The sequence below is a fragment of the Siniperca chuatsi genome, linkage group LG23 (genome assembly GCF_020085105.1).
Source record: "Siniperca chuatsi isolate FFG_IHB_CAS linkage group LG23, ASM2008510v1, whole genome shotgun sequence".
Lineage (NCBI taxonomy): Eukaryota > Metazoa > Chordata > Actinopteri > Centrarchiformes > Sinipercidae > Siniperca > Siniperca chuatsi.
This window is the reverse complement of record NC_058064.1, coordinates 17,747,672-17,769,920: the sequence shown is the minus strand read 5'-3', so window position 1 is coordinate 17,769,920 and position 22,249 is coordinate 17,747,672. Positions and strand designations below refer to the sequence as shown.

The 22,249-nt window shown below is 40.0% G+C and overlaps 2 protein-coding genes across 2 annotated transcripts; both read left to right on the top strand.

Annotated features, from left to right (window-relative positions):
- The first annotated feature begins 21 nt into the window (after nucleotides 1-21).
- On the top strand, nucleotides 22-4,854 carry med21 (mediator complex subunit 21). The gene is made up of 4 exons (XM_044186010.1): nucleotides 22-163; nucleotides 527-641; nucleotides 1,499-1,599; nucleotides 4,066-4,854. Exons 1-4 carry the CDS (start codon nucleotides 122-124, stop codon nucleotides 4,243-4,245), a joined length of 438 nt encoding a protein of 145 aa, XP_044041945.1. The 5' UTR covers nucleotides 22-121; the 3' UTR covers nucleotides 4,246-4,854.
- Nucleotides 4,855-6,659: 1,805 nt separating this feature from the next.
- Nucleotides 6,660-21,184, top strand: LOC122871410 (serine/threonine-protein kinase 38-like). Its single transcript, XM_044186503.1, has 14 exons — nucleotides 6,660-7,062; nucleotides 11,908-12,047; nucleotides 12,752-12,803; nucleotides 12,909-13,031; nucleotides 13,271-13,354; nucleotides 13,729-13,852; nucleotides 14,082-14,236; nucleotides 14,351-14,453; nucleotides 14,638-14,699; nucleotides 15,002-15,119; nucleotides 15,368-15,491; nucleotides 15,654-15,749; nucleotides 16,311-16,402; nucleotides 16,601-21,184. The coding sequence occupies exons 2-14, from the start codon at nucleotides 11,914-11,916 to the stop codon at nucleotides 16,723-16,725; spliced, it is 1,392 nt and encodes a 463-aa protein (XP_044042438.1). The 5' UTR covers nucleotides 6,660-7,062; nucleotides 11,908-11,913; the 3' UTR covers nucleotides 16,726-21,184.
- The last annotated feature ends 1,065 nt before the right edge of the window (nucleotides 21,185-22,249 follow it).

Below are 22,249 nucleotides of genomic sequence, written 5' to 3'. Positions count from 1 at the left end.
GCTAACCTAAACGATAATATCCAAACCAAAGCTTGCAAAATAGCGTCCAATCCTGCGAGATTCTATGATATCTGGACATTCTCGCGACAATGACAGCGGGATTTGTTAAATTACAGAAAATATGGCGGACAGGCTAACACAGCTCCAAGACGCTGTCAATTCGGTAAGACACAGTTTGGAGTTTTTAAACGATAACTAACGGAAAATAATGATATTTTGACTGGTTATATCATTTGAAGGTGTAGCTATTGCGAAGCAGTAGCCACATTTTTTCAGTAACTTGTTAACATTGTTACATCACTGGAAAACGTAGCTAACGACCAGGGGCCTGTATCACGAACAAGTTAAGCTTCAGGTTATATCGTACACAGAAACATTTGCTACAGTATTGCAGTGTTAACACATTGGAACATCAAAGTGACTCATAGTTACTACGTAGCAAACGGGCCGCGGACTGGCTGCGTCAACAACTAGCTCCTTGCTTGAATGAAATTAAAATCTAAATGCTATTGTTTTGTGTGTCCAGCTTGCAGATCAGTTTTGTAATGCCATCGGTGTGCTGCAACAATGTGCGCCCCCTGCCTCCTTCAGTAACATCCAGACGGCTATCAACAAAGATCAGCCAGCAAACCCAACCGAAGGTGGTTTACTCATTTTAAACCTATAATCCCTCGTCTTTGTCATTTACCTCTCTATCTTCTCATTTAATAGATCTTGCCTCTCAACACCCTCAGGTTTAAGTTATTGATGTACTAATCCAATATTGACCTTATTCAATTGATGGGGTGTTTGCCAGATGTGACCAATCCATATAACAGTTACAGGCATCATTTGCAAAAACACAATTTTACAAACCATCATCAATACTTGAAAATTTCATAGGCCTAAAAATAATTTGATACCGTACACACTTATCATCAACCGGTAACTCCGCTTTGTACTTTACACTTATTTTAATTTTATACTTATACCCACTTGGTACTTAATTTATCTGACCTGTATTATAGTGTATTATATTTTTTGCTTGGTACTTCTATTCCTGTGTGCATTGACGTGATAGTGAGCTGTTGTAACAAAAGAGTTTCCCCTCGGGGATCAATAAAGTATTTCTGATTCTGAATATAGGTTTATGAATTTGCCACTGATAATTAAGAACTGAAGTTACAGCTTTATGTAACTATACACATGAGAAGAATGATCCCAATTAGTTTGTATTGGTCAGTACCCTTAGCCTGGTTCCAGACCTCTGAATCACTGCACATATACAAATACTATAATAATGAGTAATGAAGTGAAACTAAACGGCACTTCTGCTGCTCATCCGGCTACAATATTGTATCTTTAGGTATTGGAAACATTGCTGTTGTCTTCTTCCCACGTATATCTATGTCCCTTAATATTATCTGTCTTTTCTGTTTGACTTACAGGATAGAGAAATGTGATTTGTTTAACATTAGGGTTCAAAACGTTTTTTAAATTTTTTTTAACCTCCATCTAGAATATGCCCAGCTATTTGCAGCCCTGATCGCCAGAACAGCCAAAGATGTGGATGTACTAATTGACTCTCTGCCCAGTGAGGAGTCCACGGCAGCTCTGCAGGTCAGCACATTCACAAGTACCTTTCAGACAGACAGTTACAGATTCTATGACTAAAAGGTATGAAGGATGAACACACACAAAAGCCCGGTTGGTATTTCTAGCTTTCAGTCAGCAGAGGGAGCCAGATGAACGCTTGTACAGCTACTTTCAACATTGACAGCTCAAGACTCTGAAAAAGAAAATAATGTCTGCTTAAGGGTATAAAACAATCAACCAAATGATTGTAGTCCGTTTTCAGGCCACTCTGCTGGTTATTTATTGTAAGAAGCCTAGTAGCTGCTAATATGCTCTTGGATAAACATTTTTTAATTACAGAAACATACGCACTTATCAATCAATCAATTTATTATATACAATAGATAAATATTTCTCTTTCCTAAATCATATTGCAACACTTACAAAATAATTGTATGTACAATAGTTTTAAGGTTTGATAATTTAAAGAACGACTAAGATTTTCTGTCTTCTGATTAGCTCTGAAATTCAGATGCAACACCTTATCAGAAGAAGGCTCAGTGTGTTTTGTGAGCTGCTTTAAGTTAATTTCTTACTTTGTCTACAATGGAAAAAGAGAGGAAGGCGTGCTGCTCTTTCCGTGTTGGTTCCTTTCCTGAAAATAGAACGTTATATTAGATTAAATGATCCCTGTGGGGTAGTTGGGTAAAAAATAATGCAAGTGATAGGAGTGAGTAACCGATGTATATCTGGAATGACTATTAGGGTAGAGTATGACTTTCCATGTATTTTTGAGCACAGATTTTTGTCACTAGATTCAAAGTTACACCAGTTAGTCTTCATCAATTAAAATCCACAGACTCCAAAACATGTCATTTTAAGTATCAGTGTACTGTGATAAGGACATCACTGATTCTTATTTTCCTCTTGAGTTCATTTCTAGTTTACGTCACTCAGAAGTTAAGAATGGGAAGTTTGATAGTTGAGTGCATACAGTGCTGCAAATGACCCTTTCCATCCCAAACATCTTTCAACATTGCATTTTTGAGCTTTGGAACAAAAAAATAATTTCCTTTGTTAATGTTCTTATCACTGCCTTTATAAGAACAAATACCGCCTGTATCAGAGACTCAAAGAGCGTAGACAAAAGTTGAAAGAGTTTGATTCTGTCACTTGGTTAGCTTCAGAACACGAGAGGAAAGATCAACACCGTTGCTGTTGGGCTCCTGTCTTGAAATCAGAGGATATACGAGGATACTGCCCATGGATATCCTCAATCTACTCTTGTACGAAAGATGTTTGAAGCTCTGTCCAATATAAAGAGTAGTGCCTGGTAATATTATGTAAATGGTTAGTGCAAGTCATGCAGATACTGCATATTTTCTTGGATTGGTATAGGAAGGTGCTTCATTGGAATTGCTTACATGAGAGCTGGAAATAATTGTACAGTGATTTTATAAATTGAGGTATGTAATATACAGGTAAGTATACACTACAGAAATCAGTAGTACAATATTGGATGATAGTAATAATACAAATAATAAAAGCGTGACAATATGGTGTTTGGTGACAAGACTTCATATGGCATCCAATAGATAAATGGTGTCAAAGAAAACACCAACATCAAAGAACATATCAATTACCCGCTCCAACATCTCCACATTACTGGAGCTCATAAGCACTGTAAACAGATTTACAAAAAAATGAGGATATATCTGCAGACAGAGAAATACCGAGCAGTTGTCCAGTGCTCCTTTTTAGATGCCTGTAATGTATTTAGGCAAAGATTCACACACTTCATAAGTAACTGTGTCAAAACAATATTTAATAAGAGAAGTTATCAGCTGCAGGGGAACATCCCAAGTGACTCTGAGCACACTTGTGGCTCACTTCCCTTACATCTGTTTTGTTTTTTCTTTTCTCTGAGAAAAAATAAAAGTGATGCGTTTTCCATCCTGAGCCATCAGACTGTCATCAGTCAATTACAGCTAACTGGCAGCTTTGTCTTGACAGCATCCAACTATTGATCAGTAAAACAGAGTATGATGCAGTAACGGAGTGAAAAGGTTACCTTATTGTCTCACTTAATTCTAGTTGTATCTGGCGATTCAGTTTTTTGGGCTCATGTGCTGAGGTTCATTATTATTTAGATGAACCATCCTTTAAACTAGGTATATTTTCGTGTTTCTCCATCTATTGTGGCTTGAAGACTTGGCATAGAGTTTGGCTGTGTTGGTCTGTTGTCATCAGGTAAGTTAGGGAGAGAGAGAGAGGGTCGTCAATCACCGAACCTCTTGTCATAAAAATTGAGGCTTTAGAACAAAGGATGTTGCATCTTTGGATTAGTGTAAGGGCTGAAGCTCACAGTTTGTACGGTTTGTTTGTGCATTGATTTGCATAAATAATAATTTTAAAAAATGCACTCCCGTCAGTCATTTAATGCACAAAAACACAGAAAATACCGCCAGCTTTCATTGTGAATGAATCTGACCGGCTGTGACCTCTCGCCAGGCGGCCAGTCTACGGCAGCTGGAGGAGGAGAACCACGAGGCAGCAGCTCGTCTGGAGGAGGTGGTTTACCGCGGCGATATGCTGCTGGAGAAGATCCAGAGCGCCCTGGCTGACATTGCCCAGTCTCAGCTCCGCACCCGCAACGGAGCACCGAGCCATCCTTCACCAGCCGAATCCTGACCACAACGTACATAATGCAGTTCTGGACAGTTTTCCCGTCATTTCCCTTTCATTTTCACTCTTAATTTTTACCCTCAGACATCAGCTGCAAGCCTCAAAACACTCAAAGATATGCTGAATGTATCTGTAAAGGAAATGCCAGGTGCCATGCATTAAGTGAAATATCACTTTTATCGCTTAATTACAATGTTATCGTCACACAGCAGCCACTGGTCTGACAGCAAACACGCACTGAAAAATGTATCTTGAGTGTAAAACACTAGATGCCAGTTGGGAAAGAGTACAAGAAGACGTCTTCACATACACACTGTTTTTTTGTTTACCTTTCTGCTGATACAGAAAGTTTGGAAAAATACTTCTTTACAGTCCAGACTGTGGTCTGAATGTGTGAACAGTCACCCTGTCATGTTTTTTATGTTTTATGTATATGTTGTATATTGATTAGGTCTGGTTTTGTAGATATTTATGAATGAAACAATTGAAATTCTGGTTTTGGATTATCCTAACTCACAACACTCTTCAGAGCAGTTAACAGATCCGCTCAGCTCACTTTAACTCCATGTCTGAAGCATCTTGTTCTTTTTTTTTTTTAATAAAGCTTGAACAAAGTCTTCGGGGATTTCATTTGTTCCAACTATTTGTAACTTTACATCAACTGATTTTTAGATTGACAGAATTGTTTTCATACATTCTTGAAATTGTTTTCCAATAAAATGTTTTGGGTTTTTTTTGGAAAACAATTAGAAGCATTTTTATCTCCAGAACATGCAGGATGGTAATTGCAGTTAGTGTTCACAAGCGATTTTCCCCTCTCGAAATATTTATTTGAAAAATTAATTTCCAAAATGCATGGAACTAGATTATATTCTAGTATTTGTCAGTCCTTAATAACAAACAACTGTGGCGCCTTATTGTATAGTATTGGAGAATCACACAAATGATGATAAATCATGAAAATATGAACTCTACAAAATGATCCGATGAATGATGCACTCAGTGCTTTTGTTGAACTGATCCCAATTTCTTCCACTTTTTAGGGAATGACCGCTCATGTGACCTGGTGTTTCATTCTCATTCGTTGTTTATTGGTAATCAAGGACTGGAGGTTCATTCTGCTTAAACACAGTTAAACACCTGAAATGTAACATGCTGGTGCTGCTTGGTTAGAACCTCTTCAAAATGTCAAAAATGTTTTTAGGACCTAAGCTCTGCTTTTAGTATATTTCATGATGTCTGAGAAGATTTCACAAGATACAAATAGCATGGGGAAAAATGACAAGCTGCTGATGACTAAAAGATATATTTTGTGGGGAACACTGGCACATAAATTGCATAAACTACCCAAATGAATGTATTTTTGTGACATCAAAAGCTCTAATAAGCTTTTTTTATGAAGTCTCTAAAGATAAGACCGTTTTGTATGTGTCTGTTTTCTGGGACTTGGGTGGTCACAGGATGATTTATCGAATAGGACGCTAACTGTAGTTAGTGTTTTCACACAACAGCAGTCATGCGGTGCAGTCTTGATTTCATCAAAAATGTGGCTCAGCAGTCCGTTTCAGACTGAACTTTGCGAAGCTTAGGCTGCTGGCCAGAGAGTTTATCACCAAAATCTAAATATAGGTGCTGTCACAGCTCAGTGGGCGCTGTTGATGTGAGAAATATAAAAACAGCCTTGTCTGCTGGACACCACACCCAGATGTTTTAGCAGGGCACACCTACCTCAGTGCATGTTGACATCATGGCTCTAACAGTAAAAGCACTCAACCCGTCCAAATAAGGAGATTTATGGCAGAGAAACTTCACCTACCAGTTTTGGTCAGCAAAAGTTTGTTGTTAGTGTCACAGTTTTGTTATCTGCATTTTTCAGTTGTAATTGGGGTAATTGTTTACTACATACACCTGCTCTTTGTCCTATAGACCTTTGATAAAAGTAGTCCTATGAAATGTCCACTGATATACAGTAGATTACAGTTTTGCTTTTATATTTTTATACTTTTTTCCTGTAAATGTCTCTTGGTCATCTATTTGTAGTTTTGATCACAGTGTGACCTTTTATTGACCTTAAATATCCTCTTGTAGTTCGTATGGCATCTGCTATTTATGTGTGAAGAAACAAATAATTTTACACTGTTTGTTTATTATGATTCTTAAAAAAAGTACTTCTTTGCACTAAGCATAACTAATAAAATTATGTAACAAAGCTTACAACTACTGCAGATACAGTATATTCTTTCATAGCTGCAAATGTTTGCTAGCCAAATGAACCTGCGTCCTGGAACACAACCCTTGCTGGGCGGTTTAGAGCTTCTGATTGGCTAATACACACGTCCCTCTCCTGCATGTTCTTTACATGATTGGCCAGTGGAAACAACTGGTCCTTTTCTTTTTTGTCGATTGGTTCTTGCTAACGTCATTCAAATACTACGCCGTTGCGTGGCCGGAGCGTCTGATGAGCCTGACGGTCCCAGGAAGCATCGCTGCTTATTTCGTATTTTATAGCGATAAAGGCTGGGGGAAACGATGAATTTCGAGGTCAGGGATTACAAATGAAGACAGTAAAATATTTTCAAATTATTTCAGGTTAGATTGCTGTCAACGTCAGATCACTTTTGTTATGATTTGACGTTAATATCGGCGATGTTTACTGTGCTGCCTGATAAGTTCCTCTAAACGGTGGCCAATAACTGGAGCTTCTAGCATTCAACTGCCTAAATATTAGGCAGAAAAATACAAAAAAACACATTATATATTATTTTTCTACTGGGTCGTGGGCTGGCGGCAAGCCAAGAATTGACTCTGGAGCAGGACACGGAGGTAGGTGGAAAATATTTCCCACAGAATGCTCTTTATTTTTATGCTGTCTGATTTTTATTTGTTGGTGTCATGGAACCTGCCAGACAGAGACGCAAATGGAATATAGCGGGCAAATACTAGCTAGCTAACACAACACAGCAACAAACTGACCAAATATTTGTATGAAGTAACCTCATATTATTAAAACTTCTTGGTATCTCAATAAGGAATATTATCTAGTATCAGCCATCATGTGCCAGGCAGCTGTAGCGTAGAGGTTTGACAGGGTAGCACGAAAAGTTTAAATTTAGCTGAGTTGTGACGACCTGAAATATTAGCCAGACAAGACATTAATGTGTTTAACGTTACATACATAGGTCGTTTAATGCTCCATGCAGGTACACACCATCTGCAGGGAAATGAAGGTAGTGTAAATCAGCACAGTGGGTTAAAAGCATGACAATTACGTTACATACTAAACATAAACATAAGTTATACGTGTGACATTTATTTTGTCCACTTTTAATTTTAAATACATTGACAAAACACATTTGCAAATATATAGATAAAATATATCTGATATTAATCTATGTTTTTTGGCATTTCTTTCCAATTTTGAAGCATATTCAGAAGTATATATTGCCACTGGATAAACAAACACCGTATAACTATGAATAAGGACATATAATGAATATATTAGATGATACTGCATAATGTTAGAAATATTATTGAATAATTTATACACACCATGAAGTTCCCATTATTAGAATGCCTTTTCAACACAAAAGTGGTTGTGTAACTTGATCAGAAATGTTGGACCAATATATGTTATTTTTGTTCTAGGCTTTCAGTTTATTCTGTTTGTGTGTGTGTGTAAGGGAACATGTGTGTGCGCCCCATTCCTCTCTCAGGCGTCATGACTGAGCCCTTTCATTCAGGACGGAAAGGGTTTCCTGTCCAGTCACTTACACTACTTGAAGGGTGGAGTGTGTCTGTGTGTGTGTGTGTGTATTTCCATACTCGCACATTAACTCAACTAATTTTACACCAAGCTGAGAAATCCAACATCTGGGGGGGAAAAAAGTTACACTCTGGATCTTTTGCCTGGATTTGATTTGAATCTCAACTTTTCATTTAATAGATAAAAAACATTTCCCTACACACATAAAGCGTTGAGTCTAACTCTCAGCTCATTATCTGCCAGGTTAGATAATGAATTACAGTGTGACAATAGGATTATTCGTTTCCTCCTTTCACCTCCATTGTATTGAGGTAGTAGCGGAAATCTCCGTGTAGGAGATCTCAAAAGCTTGGCAAATAAAACTAAAACTATCTGCATAGCTAGGTACCACTACATGAATGTAGGAAATGACTTTATATTTTGTGTAATTTGGGTGGACTTATCCTTTAACAGTTTCAGTAATTAGAGGAGACCAAATCCTTTACTTTCTTTGTAGATTATAGTTCTGGCTGGCCAGACTTGGCCCCTGCCCTATTTTACGCTTCACACTTTAGTCTCCAGATAGTGAGCTCGCTTTTATAATGCCTTCTTTATAAGTGCCTGACTGGTGTAGCCTTGTTTGTTTAGCTATGGGGTCCATTTGGTTAACTTCAAGCCAAACTGAATCCCCTCACACTGAGCTAAAGGGCCAGCTGGCTCAGCTGTGAGCTAACATTTTTAATGACGCTTCGTTTTCCACCTTGGTGGGAAAACAAGCACGAAACCCATCCAGGCCCATGGCTCAAGTGTGCACATTAATTCCATTGTTCAATTTCAGCTTCGTTCACCAAACTCGTAGATCTAGGCAATATGGCAAAAAAGAAAGGAGAGGAAAAAAAAGATATTGTTAGCTTTGATTAAATTGTAGCCTTTAAATGCAGTTAGATTTGCACAGACCACTAAAAACATTCTGTGATTTAACATTATTAAAGAGGCTATAGTCAATAGTTTTATATTAGCAATGGAAGGGGTGCTCATAGTGACAAACCCATAGAGAATTACCACCGGACTCTGCAGTTCCCCTCAGCTATGGAGTGTTTTAACATCTTTCAGCTCACTGTTTGGTTTTCATAGCCACAACTTCACCATTGCTGTTTAGTCTCTCTGCTCTCATGATGTCGTGTTTGGCAGCAACAGGCAGCTGGTTTCAGTGAAAAAGCTCTTTAAAAAGCCATTGTACGCTACCAAAGAACAGACAGACAAAGTTAGCAGCTAGCTGGTGAACACAGTGGAGCATTTAGCAGCTAAAGAGCCAGATATTTCCCTCAGGAGTCGGTGGAGACCAAAAACAGCGCTAAAAGGAGAGTGAATATTGGACTTATATTCCTCAGGTGGCCATAAACACGACTCCAAATAAATTGTTTAAGCATTTTCAATGTTTACTTTAGAAAAAAATGAAATTAGAATACAAATGTAGAGTCATAATAATTAGGTTCTGGCTAAATGTCTGTATAGCACTGCTCTAGTTTATGACCAAAATGTATGAATTTACCACTACTAATATGTGTTAAGAAAATATGCACCTTGCAGTGTTGTTAATGATGACTATCTGCCCAATTTTCAGCAGTCTCTATGTTGCCCAGCCCCCAGAGTGACAGTGGGAAGGGAAGTGTGAGTAGCGTATTGAAGTGAAGTCCGGCATGTTTGTGTAGTCAATCAAAATAAAATCATTGTGGTCGATCATTGTCAGTTTCAATGATCAACAGAGAAAACTGTCCTGTCTCCAGCTACTTCACAGCGCTGCACTACTCAGCGTGCTCACATATTGTCCACCAGGCGTCCCTGACTGAGTGACCCAAACTTTCAGATTGTTGACCAAAAAGAGCACCAGTCCATGCATGAATTGTTCATCTGTGTCAAGCTGTTGTGGTACCTACAGTATGTAAGCTGGCTCCCTAGGTACATAGAGGGTCCCCGCCACAGCTGATGTGCATCTTCTCAAAAATGTAACATCGGATAGGGCTTACGTGGGCTACACCACAAGAACTGTAATTAGTCCGCTTTTGCTACTTTGTGTTTGGGCTTTTGTCATTTTATCGGTGATCATCAGCGGCGTTTCCCTTTTAAGCTGAGCTTCCTAGGAGTGCTGCACTCAGGTAAATATGTACAGACCTCAGTAACTCAACACCTTTATTTGCCAGTGTCCCCGTTTTCCACCCAACAGAAACCTCCCAAACCGAGCAGTTTGCAGCAGTGATTTTTCTCAGAAGTCAGGAAGCGTCTTGTTGTTGTGGGATTGCTGGGGCCAGGACGGAAAAAGGGCCGGCAACTAGACGAAACATGGGTCCTATCTCTGGGCTGCAGGGCTATTTTATCTCTGTGTGACCTAATCAAGCCCATTCATAACTTTCTGAGGGCGTACTGCTGATATGTTTTGATGATGTACACATCCACCCTCTTCCTCTTTCCTTGTATCAACATCTGCTCATGTTAATATTCTATTAATTTAAGAAGAAGACAATTAAACTTAGCCTTCGTTTTTCCTCATAGTCTTTTACATCATCATTCATGTGTGGTTTTCAAAAAAACCTACTACTGCTTGTGGCCTCCACCTCACTAGTATAAGTATGCATTTCTTCTCCTCTTTGTGGTTTTCATTCCACCCACACAAATGCTACACATCAAATCCAAGATGTCGATATGTGCGCTTGTAGAGAAAATAGTTCCCATATTGCCTGGGAGAGAACAATCATTTCATAAAAGAGAGCATGGATAAGTGCTGTTCATATATGAAATGAATGATGGGCCTCCTCAGGTGACAAGCAAATTCCTAGGATCTTTTTCTGTCCTCCATCTTTGTTTTCATCAATCGGTTGTCAGTTTGATATTGTCTGAGACTGTAAAAACGCAAAGGAATGCATAGTGAAAGTGGAGATTTCACTGATTAGTTCCTGGAATGAAACCCTGCAGACCTTGAGCCATCCAGCACATGATTCTCTGCCCCTGTTCCAGGGTCACAAGAATATTTTTGTACCAGGGATCTGACTTGGGTATCTCCAGACTCCTGTTAGTCTGTGGTCAAGGGATCTGTTCCAGAGTTGCACTCATTGAAATGTCAGATTGGATAGCACTTGGTTACTTTGTACATTGAAGGGAAAAAAGTAAAGCAGTAGATCATGTTTTGGAATTTGAGAGTCTAAAAGACATGACATCAGTAAACTGCACTCTGCTCACTGCTGTCAAGGAGTCATTTAGTATTTTGCTCTTTGATTTCAATGCATGGCTTTATGAATTTAATTCTTTATTAACTCTGTTCTGAATCAGCATTTTGATTCCATTAAACCTTTTTATGAAGCTGTAATTCTATTAAGTATTGTGGCATGTTTTAAAGTAATATTATTTTTAAAGGGGCACTCCACCGATTTTACACATTAAGATCAGTTTATTCATCATTCAGAGTACTACTCAGAGTACTAGTCTAAAAAAATAACCCTGATGATGTCATCAGACTTTGAAGGACGTGGGTATTTGCCAGAAATTGAGGGTCTAATGAAAGATGCAATCAAACTACATGATGGGAAGAGTAGGATTCAGCGTTTTTGGAGCTTGATACACACTAGGTCTGGTCTGTTGGGGAGCCTGCATGGTGGGCATTGTGTGAACCTTCCACGCATTGAAAGCAAGTGTAACTTTTTGCAGCCAGTGTTAGCCAAAGTGATGGATTGCAGGATAAAGGGCCGCTCACACTAGCAAGTGGCACAGCGATGTTTATCAGCAGATCCTCGCGAAATAGGCAGTGCTAGAGGCTCTGTGAGTTAGGGACTACTCACATGGCTAGTTGATGAACAACCGTACGAAACCAGTAGAAGCAGTGACTGGACTGATGTGCACAACCTGATGGTTTTTTCTTTATGTTGTCTTTACAGGATAGTATGGCCATGACGGGAGGGACTGCAGCTGCCCTTCCCATGAGCAACCACACCCGAGAGAGGGTGACTGTGGCCAAGCTGACACTGGAAAACTTCTACAGCACTCTGCTCACGCAGCATGAGGAGCGCGAGATGAGGTAAACCTGCCCAAGTGGTTTTATAGCCTACAGTACCTGTTGATATGACCCCACCAACCTTTTCCCCACACAAATGTATAGAAACACACCTGTCCATGTGCATGTTTTTCTTTATCAGTAATATTCCAGGCCATGTTGTATGTGTCTATTTAACAAAAGCTACAATAAACAAATTGTTTATTTTACTTAACCTGTTACTTCCTGGACATTGTACTTGTAATAGTTACCACATGCAGTACAAGACGTTGAAGTCCTTCACCAGAGTGCAGCCAGTTACCTCAGTTACTCTCTGCATGCAAATGTAGCTGTTGTTTAAAGCATCAAGTGTCGCTCATCCACTGCTGGAAAAGGAAACAATGTGGAGGTGTTTCATCTCAGGTGTGAGCACAACAAAGGGCGTCTCATAATCTACCTCTTGTGTTCTCACATTACCACATAAGAGCTGATCTCTAGTCCAGTTAACAGGGTTTGGTGCCTCTTGTAAAAGACAGCTGACTCACTGTTGACATCCCTGCATAAACTTACAGGGGATTCATTTTCACGTTTTCATTTCATTTTCATCTAATCGAATAATTTCTCACTCTTATATTGTAAAGTAACTAGGAGTTCAATGTTTTGCTTTATTTTTGCAGCCCTTATGCAGATTTGTATACCTTTTTTTATTTTTTTGAAAGCACAATTTGTTCTCTTTTTTTAATTCATAGGCAGAAGAAGCTAGAGAAGGCCATGGATGAAGAGGGTTTGCCAGATGAGGAGGTATAGCACGCTTTGTCTTCTTGTTTAGAGACCTCGACATGTTGCAGAATAAGGTTTTGTTTTCTTTTTAATCTGTATGACTCTCTGTCTGTCTGTGTTTTGCAGAAAGTAATGCGTCGCTCGCAGCATGCCCGTAAGGAGACAGAGTTTTTGCGACTGAAGAGGACGCGACTTGGCTTGGATGACTTTGAGTCCCTTAAAGTTATTGGACGAGGTGCTTTTGGCGAGGTACATTAAAAGAAAAGCGTGGAAAAGCTGAAGCTCTTGTAAAGTTTAACTGAAATGTGTATTTGTGTGGTTTCAGTGGCGCTGGCCTTGACCATGACACCGTTTTTTTGCTCTTTGACCCCAGTGTTAATTTCCTATGTGCTGTATTATACTTTCAATGGTGTACATCTACATAAATTACTGTCTTCATTTTTATTCACATTCCTTATGAATAATAACTGTGATGTTGTCTCTTTCAGGTTCGTTTGGTGCAGAAAAAAGACACAGGGCACATTTACGCCATGAAGATTTTGAGAAAAGCGGACATGCTGGAGAAAGAACAGGTGAAGTATTTGTCAGCACCACAGTCATCAGAATCAGAATCAGAAATACTCTATTGATCCCCGAGGGGAAACGCTTTTGTTACAGCAGCTCACCATCACATCAGTGCACACAGGAATAGAAGTTCTAAGCAAAAAATATAATACACTATAATACAGGTCAGATAATTTAAGTACCAAGTGGGTATAAGTATAAATTAAAATAAGTGTAAAGTACAAAGTGGGTTTACCGGTTGATGATAATACGGTATATTAATACAATGTAATAATACAAGTAGTAAGTCATCAAGATATTAAGGCATACGGTTAAAGTGGCTGCTGCTGCATTCATGCTCTTGTATTGTAAGTGTCTTCGGTTGTCTACCGTCTCCCTGCAGGTTGCTCATATCCGAGCAGAGAGGGATATTCTGGTGGAGGCAGACGGTGCCTGGGTGGTCAAAATGTTCTACAGCTTCCAGGACAAGAGGAACCTCTACCTCATCATGGAGTTCCTGCCTGGAGGTTTAAACTAATAACTTAAGACTGATAAAAGTCCTACACTAGCGACCACACTTCGTTTGACCCTCTGTTGTTAGTATGTTCACTCTTCTATGTGGATTGCTTTTCAAAACTTCAGTGTTCGCTACTCTGTGACGTAAATCAGTGTTAGATGTGAGCAAGACAGACAGACAGATGTGTTTGTACAAAAATGTGGTGCATTATCATTTCTGACCTCTGACCTTGTTGCCAGGCGACATGATGACCCTGCTGATGAAGAAGGACACTCTGTCTGAAGAGGCCACCCAGTTCTACATCGCAGAGACAGTTCTGGCCATCGACTCCATCCACCAGTTGGGCTTCATCCACAGAGACATCAAACCAGACAACCTGCTGCTGGACTCCAGGGTGAGACTCACGGACAGACACCCAGACGTTTCCTGTCAGTAAAGCATACAGTGTGGTGTGCGTGTGCATGGTGGTTTTCTGCAGATGGCTTATCAAATGTATATTTGCTCACAGGGGCATGTGAAACTGTCAGATTTTGGCCTGTGTACGGGACTGAAGAAGGCTCATCGCACAGAATTTTACAGGAACCTGACGCACAACCCACCCAGTGATTTCTGTGAGTTCAAAATCTGATATTCACAAGAAAAGGATTAATGAATCCAGAGCCAAACGCATATTAATGTGCACTATAATAAGTGGTAACTTCCACCAAAATACATTTTCAGCTGCTTTGGTCTTTTTGCAAAAACATATACTGTAACTATTCACTTTTCCTCTCTTTACTTTCCTGCGCCTTGCAGCCTTTCAAAATATGAACTCCAAGAGGAAAGCGGAAACCTGGAAGAAGAACCGGAGGCAGCTGGTAAGGCTTTGGCATTTTACTGAATCAGAGAAGTGCATAAGAAGCCCAAGAGTAAGAAGGAAAGAATAGTGCATGTACTGGCTGCAGCATGCAGAAGAAGAAAAGAAAAATCACAAAGTAACTTCCTTGTTTCTGCAAAAATTGACACAGCAGCTTCTAAATCCTGGCTAATGGAACTTTATGTCGATTATCAACATGAATGGAACGTGTTGGACAAGTCAGTTTTACTGGTTGAACTTATTTATTTTTTAATATATTCCTACCCAGAGCCCTCACCTTCTATCTCTCTGTGTGACTTTCAGGCTTATTCTACTGTGGGAACGCCAGACTACATTGCTCCGGAGGTCTTCATGCAGACGGGATACAACAAGCTGTGTGACTGGTGGTCTCTGGGCGTCATCATGTATGAAATGCTCATCGGTAAGCATGCATTTGTCTGTATGTAAGAAAATGGAGATCACAGGCATTTGGCGTAATTGTTTGACCGTGAAACACATTTACAAATATTCAAAACATTGTCTTCATCAAATTACAGTAGATCACTTGTGATGTGTTTTTGTTATTTTACATGTTAGATTGACATATGAATAAACCCGCTGCTATCATAAGTCCGTGGACGTATTGCCATACCAGCAGCTTTTTTTAAAATGCTTGTTGGCTGTGTTCAGGTTATCCACCTTTCTGCTCTGAGACGCCGCAGGAGACATACAGGAAGGTGATGAACTGGAAGGAAACCCTCGTCTTCCCACCTGAAGTCCCCATATCAGAGAGGGCCAAAGACTTGATATTAAAGTATGTAAAGATGCGTTTTTATTTCAGTTTTCTCTTTCATAAACTCGCATGAAGGCCTCATGCCACATGTGTTGGTGTGGAAAGGGAATAATTGTCCAAATAATGTGTATATAAAGGTTTATTGGACAGTTATAGTATCAGGCTGCTGTTTGTGCGTTTCAGGTATTGCACTGATGCTGAGAACAGGATTGGAGCTGTGAGTGTGGACGAAATCAAGAGTCATCAGTTTTTTGAGTCAGTGGACTGGGAGCACATCAGGTACAGGAAAACTAAGCCCCCTTTCAGACATGTACCACGTTACATACCAGTGGTGGCAATTTAACGTGTGACTCTGGTGAGTCACTTTTCCATAAGATGGCAGTCTAAGTAGGTCAGACCTATAACATTTCCATAACACTTTAACGTGACTCAAATGCTGTCAGATGTCAATGGTAAAATAAAATCCACCACTTATGCATCCTGTGAGAACAGAGAACACTTTAAACTCACCACTGGAGAACACAGCTCCTTCTCACACACCAGGTTCCAAATATTGTGCGAGCACCTGGCTCTTTCTGAAAATGTCCTGTCTCGTCTGAATAAAGCCGTAAGGGACATTTATGTCACACACACCTCTGTCTGAATGACAAAAAGCCATTACTTTAACACTTAGATGAAGCCAGCAATGTTATGTGTTCCATGTCTGAACAGGGCTCTTCTTGCATGAAAGGTAACTCAGCTTTGCACAGAGCAGTTTCAGGAAAATGCCATTCTTTAGCTGAAGGCGCCCATGTTGAGGATTTAATACTTCTTTTTTCTGTGTTCTTCCTTCCTCCACAGGGAGCGGCCAGCAGCCATCTCTATTGAAATCAAGAGTATCGATGACACCTCAAACTTTGACGACTTCCCTGAATCAGACATCCTTCAGCCAGGTTCGTCTTATGAAATATTCTGCTAGCCGCACTGCAAGAAAATCCAGACAAAAGGGAACTTATTGACAACAACTCCTTGCTGATTACTCTCTTAATATTATCACAGCTTTAAAGGAGCTTCTCATTTACATTGTATGATCCGTAGCGCCCTCAAGTGGCAATTAAAATAACATCTTTTTGTTTTGTGTTTATTAACAGCCAGTGCAACGGAGCCAGACTTCAAGTCGAAGGACTGGGTGTTCCTCAACTACACATACAAACGCTTTGAGGGTCTGACTCAGCGAGGCACCATCCCCACATACATGAAGGCAGGGAAGGCCTGACACGCTGAAACGGGGGAGACAGCGTTGTGGAGCAAAAACAGACGTTTACGGACACAGGGTCGGGCCGTGGAGCCCCGCTGGTGCTGAAGGCTGTGCTGTCAGCCTCTCAGTATAAATTTAACCGTCATCACAAGTTATTTAGGTCTGCTCAGCCGCCGCAAGAACGCGGAATACTAAGGAGCGTTACCGCATTACCTCGGTTGTTTATATCGTATACACGCGCCGTCTTTAGCCATAGCTCTCAGGCCAGCTCAATAACTAGGACACTTAATCAGCATATCTGCATGTTCAGCGGCATATTGCTTCTGGAGAGGATATTTTGCCGCCTAAAGGTGAATGAGGATGGAATACAAATCCCTGCTTCGACATCTTCACAGTGATAGTTTCTACAAGGGTGGCTAAATTAGCTCTGATGCAAACAATGTCAAATACTGAAGGCAAGCTCTATACACTGTAGTCAAACTCTGAGTGAGTAAGAACAGGTGCCCCTCACTTGTTCTCGCCCACGCTGTTGTACTTTGTATTTTAAAGGAAAGTTCCAGCATGATTTCCAGGGTTTCGGCTCACTTTCTGCTTTTGTGTTTAAGAATCACTCCCACTGACAAATATAGCATCCATTTTAAAGCTTAAAGTGTGAAAAATCTTCTTTTTTTTCTTTTGCTGGCAGAAGCATCTTGTTTTGGTTTATCTTTTGGCTCGACTGGGTTGTGTTTAACAGGAAGTGGAGCGCGGTGCAACCTCAACATCAGCTATTCTTTATGTCAGAAGAGACCACTACTGGAGGTTGTAGTGGTGCAAGTTCTTGGTAGCAAAATGCTAGTTAGCAGAATGCTAGTAGATCCCAATGGAAGCTCAATCAGTATCAGTATTAGTATCTGAGACAATGGTAGGAAGTGCCAAGAAATGTTTAGTGCTAATTAGCAAATGTTTGCATGCTAACACGCTAAACTAAGAGGGTGAACATGGTAAACATTAAACCTGGTTAACATCAACATGTTAACATTGTCTGCGGATGTTAGTATGCTAATGTTAGCATTTAGCTCAAAGCACTGCTGTGTCTAAGTACAGCCTCACAGAGCCACTTAGTCTCTTAGTCCTGTCAGGTTCTGTAAGAAATGTAGCAATACATTTATATAAAAAAGTGACAGGGAATTCTTTCAAAATGTAAACGTTTTTATCATAATAGTTGTATAATTATTTTTAGCCTCTTATTCACAGCGATGGAGGAGATTGAATGGAACGTGTCTAGTTGTTTTCAGTAACAATTAGCATTAAAGAGATTTAATGCAAAACTTTAAATCATGCTGGAATCCTCCTTTAACCCTGATGGTGGTGATAGACAGTGCGACTTTGTGTCAGCTCTGGGAGGCAACTCTTCCTGTGGCATTGCCTCAGCGCTATTGCGTTTCTCACAGAGGAACAACTTGTTGCCAGGAAACATCTGAATGCAGTTTAGCCTGTGCTTGACATCCGTTACTGTGGAGTGTTGCCCGTTCACATATGCCAAACAAACTGCTGAGTGTGTCACTTCCCCTTAGAGCCAGTTGCTTTGTTCAGATCAGTGCTACAGTAATTGACATTTCCCCTGATTTTAATTCTAATGAGCCGAACGGCCAATCACTTCCTTCTTAGATGGACAAAACATGCAAAGTGCCTTTAAATAGCTGATAAACATTCAACCAGATATTTTAGTGATGTTATCAGAGATTAATCAGAAGGTATTAATTACTATTAGAAATAATAATTAAGCTGTTTGAAGGAGAAAAGTAGCAACAGGTAAAACCGAAGGGGGAAAAATATAAGCTTTATAAGTCAACTTGCAACAATTGTATCTCTTAAAGCAAATAGAAAGCTCTGATGTGTCATATTTAGTATGTCTGCAGAGTGATAAAACATGTGAAGTGATGAAGGTGATAAAACAGAGTGAAACAAAGGCAGGATAGAAAACCGACAGGTTTATAGGTTAGATAATAAAACAAGGGGCTCATAAAATACAATGTGTCAAGGCAAACACAATGAACAGTGTGTCTGTCAACTAAAGATTAAACTAAAATAGATATGAGAGACAAAATCAGAATAGATTAACATGGTGGATATCATAGACACATGTATGGTTTTTGTTCTTAAATGTCTTGTTCATTTTGAATTAAATATCCATTGGATGTTTTTAATATTTTTTTTTTCAAAAACAACCCCCCCTCACCATAAAAAGCTAATGCAGGGCCTCTTTCCCAACAAAACAAACCATTTAACCATCACATCCGCTCAGAGTTGTGACTAGACACAGCGTAAAAATAGTTACCAAAGAACTCTGATCATCACACGTCGTGATCTGAACACAAATTCAGACGTAGCTGTCGCTTACTGCACTGAACTTAAAACTACCTTTTTAAAAAGAAAACACCCACCTTTCCAAGAAAGCTCAGCTTAGCTATGGAATAATTTGCCATTTCTATTTCTGCACTAGACAGAAAATGAGTGTGCAGACACAGTTTCTCAGTTAGCACATCTGTTAAGTGTCAAAATGCAAGAAAAGCTATAAATGTACATACAGGGACAGAAAATATACTGTGGACTTTACCATGTAGGACTAAGTTCAGCTGTAGCCATCACAGGAATCCCATATTAAACTGTTTGTGGTGCTATTTCTGAGGAATTGATTGTTAAAGTAAGTGGTCTTGCTGATTGATAAATTAGAGCGGTGTATCATAATACACCTGTACCAGTCTTTCTGCTTATATTTTATCTGTTTAACCGAAATTCATCCAGGTAGTCGTGTTAAAACTGGCCGAGAACGCACCATAAAGACTGACAAAAAAAGTTATTTGCAAACAACACAAGCAATGTACAAATAAGGGTTGACTGATGTGTATATTTGCATTATTTTATTATTTTTCATGTTTTTCTTGATAATATTCAGTGTATTTAAATTGGATGACTATCATGTCACTTGGTTTCCCCAGAATTTAAACGGGCACTCCAGCGATTTAGTATTGCACTTCTGTAAAAGCTTAATGCAGCAGAGGCTGAAATAGCTTGACTTTTAGTGCCTAGTATGGCTAAAGTTCCAAAAACAGTGAATCCTACACTTTCCATAATGCAACTCGATAGCAGCTTTCATTAGACCCACCCTGTCTAGTAAATGCCTATCTCGTAAATGTATAGTCTCTAAACCCCAGCCGAGATAACCCTTATGAGAACTCCCACCGAAGACATCATTCAACTGCTTTTCAGAGGCTGAGTAGTACTCCCCATGATGGCTAAACTGATCTTGTGGAATCAGTGGAGTGCCCTTTTAATTACTGACAGAAAATGTCTGGAAACATGTAGTCAAACAACCCTGATTGGCCAGTACTTTCCCCCCCAATTAAAATCCAAACGTATGATTCTAACCCAAATCCAAATATCATCAACGCTAAGACCAGGCTGCAGGACTGTTACTGGAGGACAGTAGCAGGACAGATGCATGATGGGGGATTTTGTTGATGGCTACCGCTGCAGATTCCCAGTTGTGTCTAATCACTGGAACACACTGACACACCCTGGAAAAAGCCAAACTGCTGTATTGAGAGCATCCCGTTTCACAGCCAAACAGTTAAGATTGTTCATGAATGACTGGAGTGTGAGTGAGTGTGAGTGTGAGTGCAACTGCTAGGGACAAAAGTGACATTTTCATGAAGTAGATACTCAGTGCTTTTTGTTGTGAGGTGATGTGTGACCTTGTTCGATGTCAAACTCATGTTCTGTGTTGTAATAGAGAAATGATCACACTTTTTTTCTTCAAAAGTAGATGCCCAGGAGATGAAAAAATAGGGGGGAAAACTGTATTTAGAATCCATACAGTTCTATATATGTACAAGATGACTCAAAATCCATTACTGTGCCACTTTATCTAAAGGGACCTAAATTATTTTGACTTCATTTCTCCGTGAGGGTGAGAAGAGTTCTGGAAATGTTTCACTGTTATCATGAGTTAAGCCAGACGATTCATTTCTGATGGACCAAACCAGCTTATTCACTCACCCTGCGTTGTTAGTCAGATCAGTGTCACATAATATTTCATGACTGATGTTTAGAGAGATCACTTCCCTAACTCGGAGAGCAGGGGAAAGTGTATTTATCCTTTTAGAAAAGCAATTCACATAAACAAAGGATGAAAACAGATGGACGGTGGTCTACTTGTCTGCCTCAGAAACGTCTAAGCCCCGTGACTGGGCTAATAATATGTAATTCCCCCCTTTTGTTAAAACAAGAATTCACTTGTAAAAGGTTTAAATCCTCCTCCACACGGCAGGACTATGTTGTGAGGTATTTTGTGTAATGCTGCGTACATATTGGTGTACACTTGAGGGAAACTGTCTTTGGAGTGAAGGAGGAAACACTCATTAATATATTTATTCACGTTGACGAGTTTTTATGTTGATAAAATGCTTACAATAATAAAATAACACAACAAGTCTTAAGGTTTCTTTTTTTTTTGTTGGGGGATGGGGAGCAGGTGGTTCTCTAAATGAAGACCACACGTCCCATAAACACTGGAGAAGGCTCTAATGTCTTCTGAGAATGTTAATTCGTCAATCTTGTACAGCATATTATTTTAATATAGAATTATTTTAAAGTCATTACCCAAGTGAAGAGTCCTAAAACATAACTGCTAATTACTTCAGAAAAAGGGAAAAACAGAAATGTTTCCTTATGATTAAAGTCAAACTGTTGCAGTGTTTTGAGTTACAGTAGTGTAAATTGTGGTTTAATTATGTTTCCAGCATTGCAGTATTACTGTAGCTTGCTGCCTTTGAAATGATTAGTAAACCGATGCAGTGAAGCACAGTCACAGATATCATTTGACCTTGTATGAATGTAGCATTTACTGTAGTGTTAAGTCAGACTCCTGACATTATCTATATTTACAGTAATACAACATATTCAATAAATAAGTCATTCTTACTTTATCTCATTGCACATCCCGTAGAAACTGCATTGTTGAGGAAATGACCATTGCAGTCTCTGTCTTGATGTCTCTACTGTGTTCCTGACTGCTGACCAGGGGAGAGGACAGCTGATGAAACTCCACTCAAACAAGGCTGCAGGCCCCGATGGCGTTAGCCCCGGGGTGCTAAAAGCCTGTGCCCCCGAGCTATGGGGAGTCATTCAACATGTCTTCAACCTGAGCCTGAGTCTTCAAAGGGTCCCTGTTCTGTGGAAGACATCTTGCCTCGTTCCTGTGCCGAAGACGCCGCGTCCCAGTGGCTCCAAGGACTACAGACCGGTGGCACTGACCTCCCACATAATGAAGACCCTGGAGAGACTGGTGCTGGAACAGCTGCGGCCCATGGTCAGACCCCTCCTGGACCCCCTTCAGTTCGCCTACCAGCCCCGGCTGGGAGTTGAGGACGCCATCATCTTCCTGCTGAGCCGCATCCACACCCACCTGGACAAGCCGGCAAGCACGGTGAGGATCATGTTTTTTGACTTCTCCAGTGCTTGCAACACCATCCGGCCAGCCCTGCTGGGAGAGAAGCTG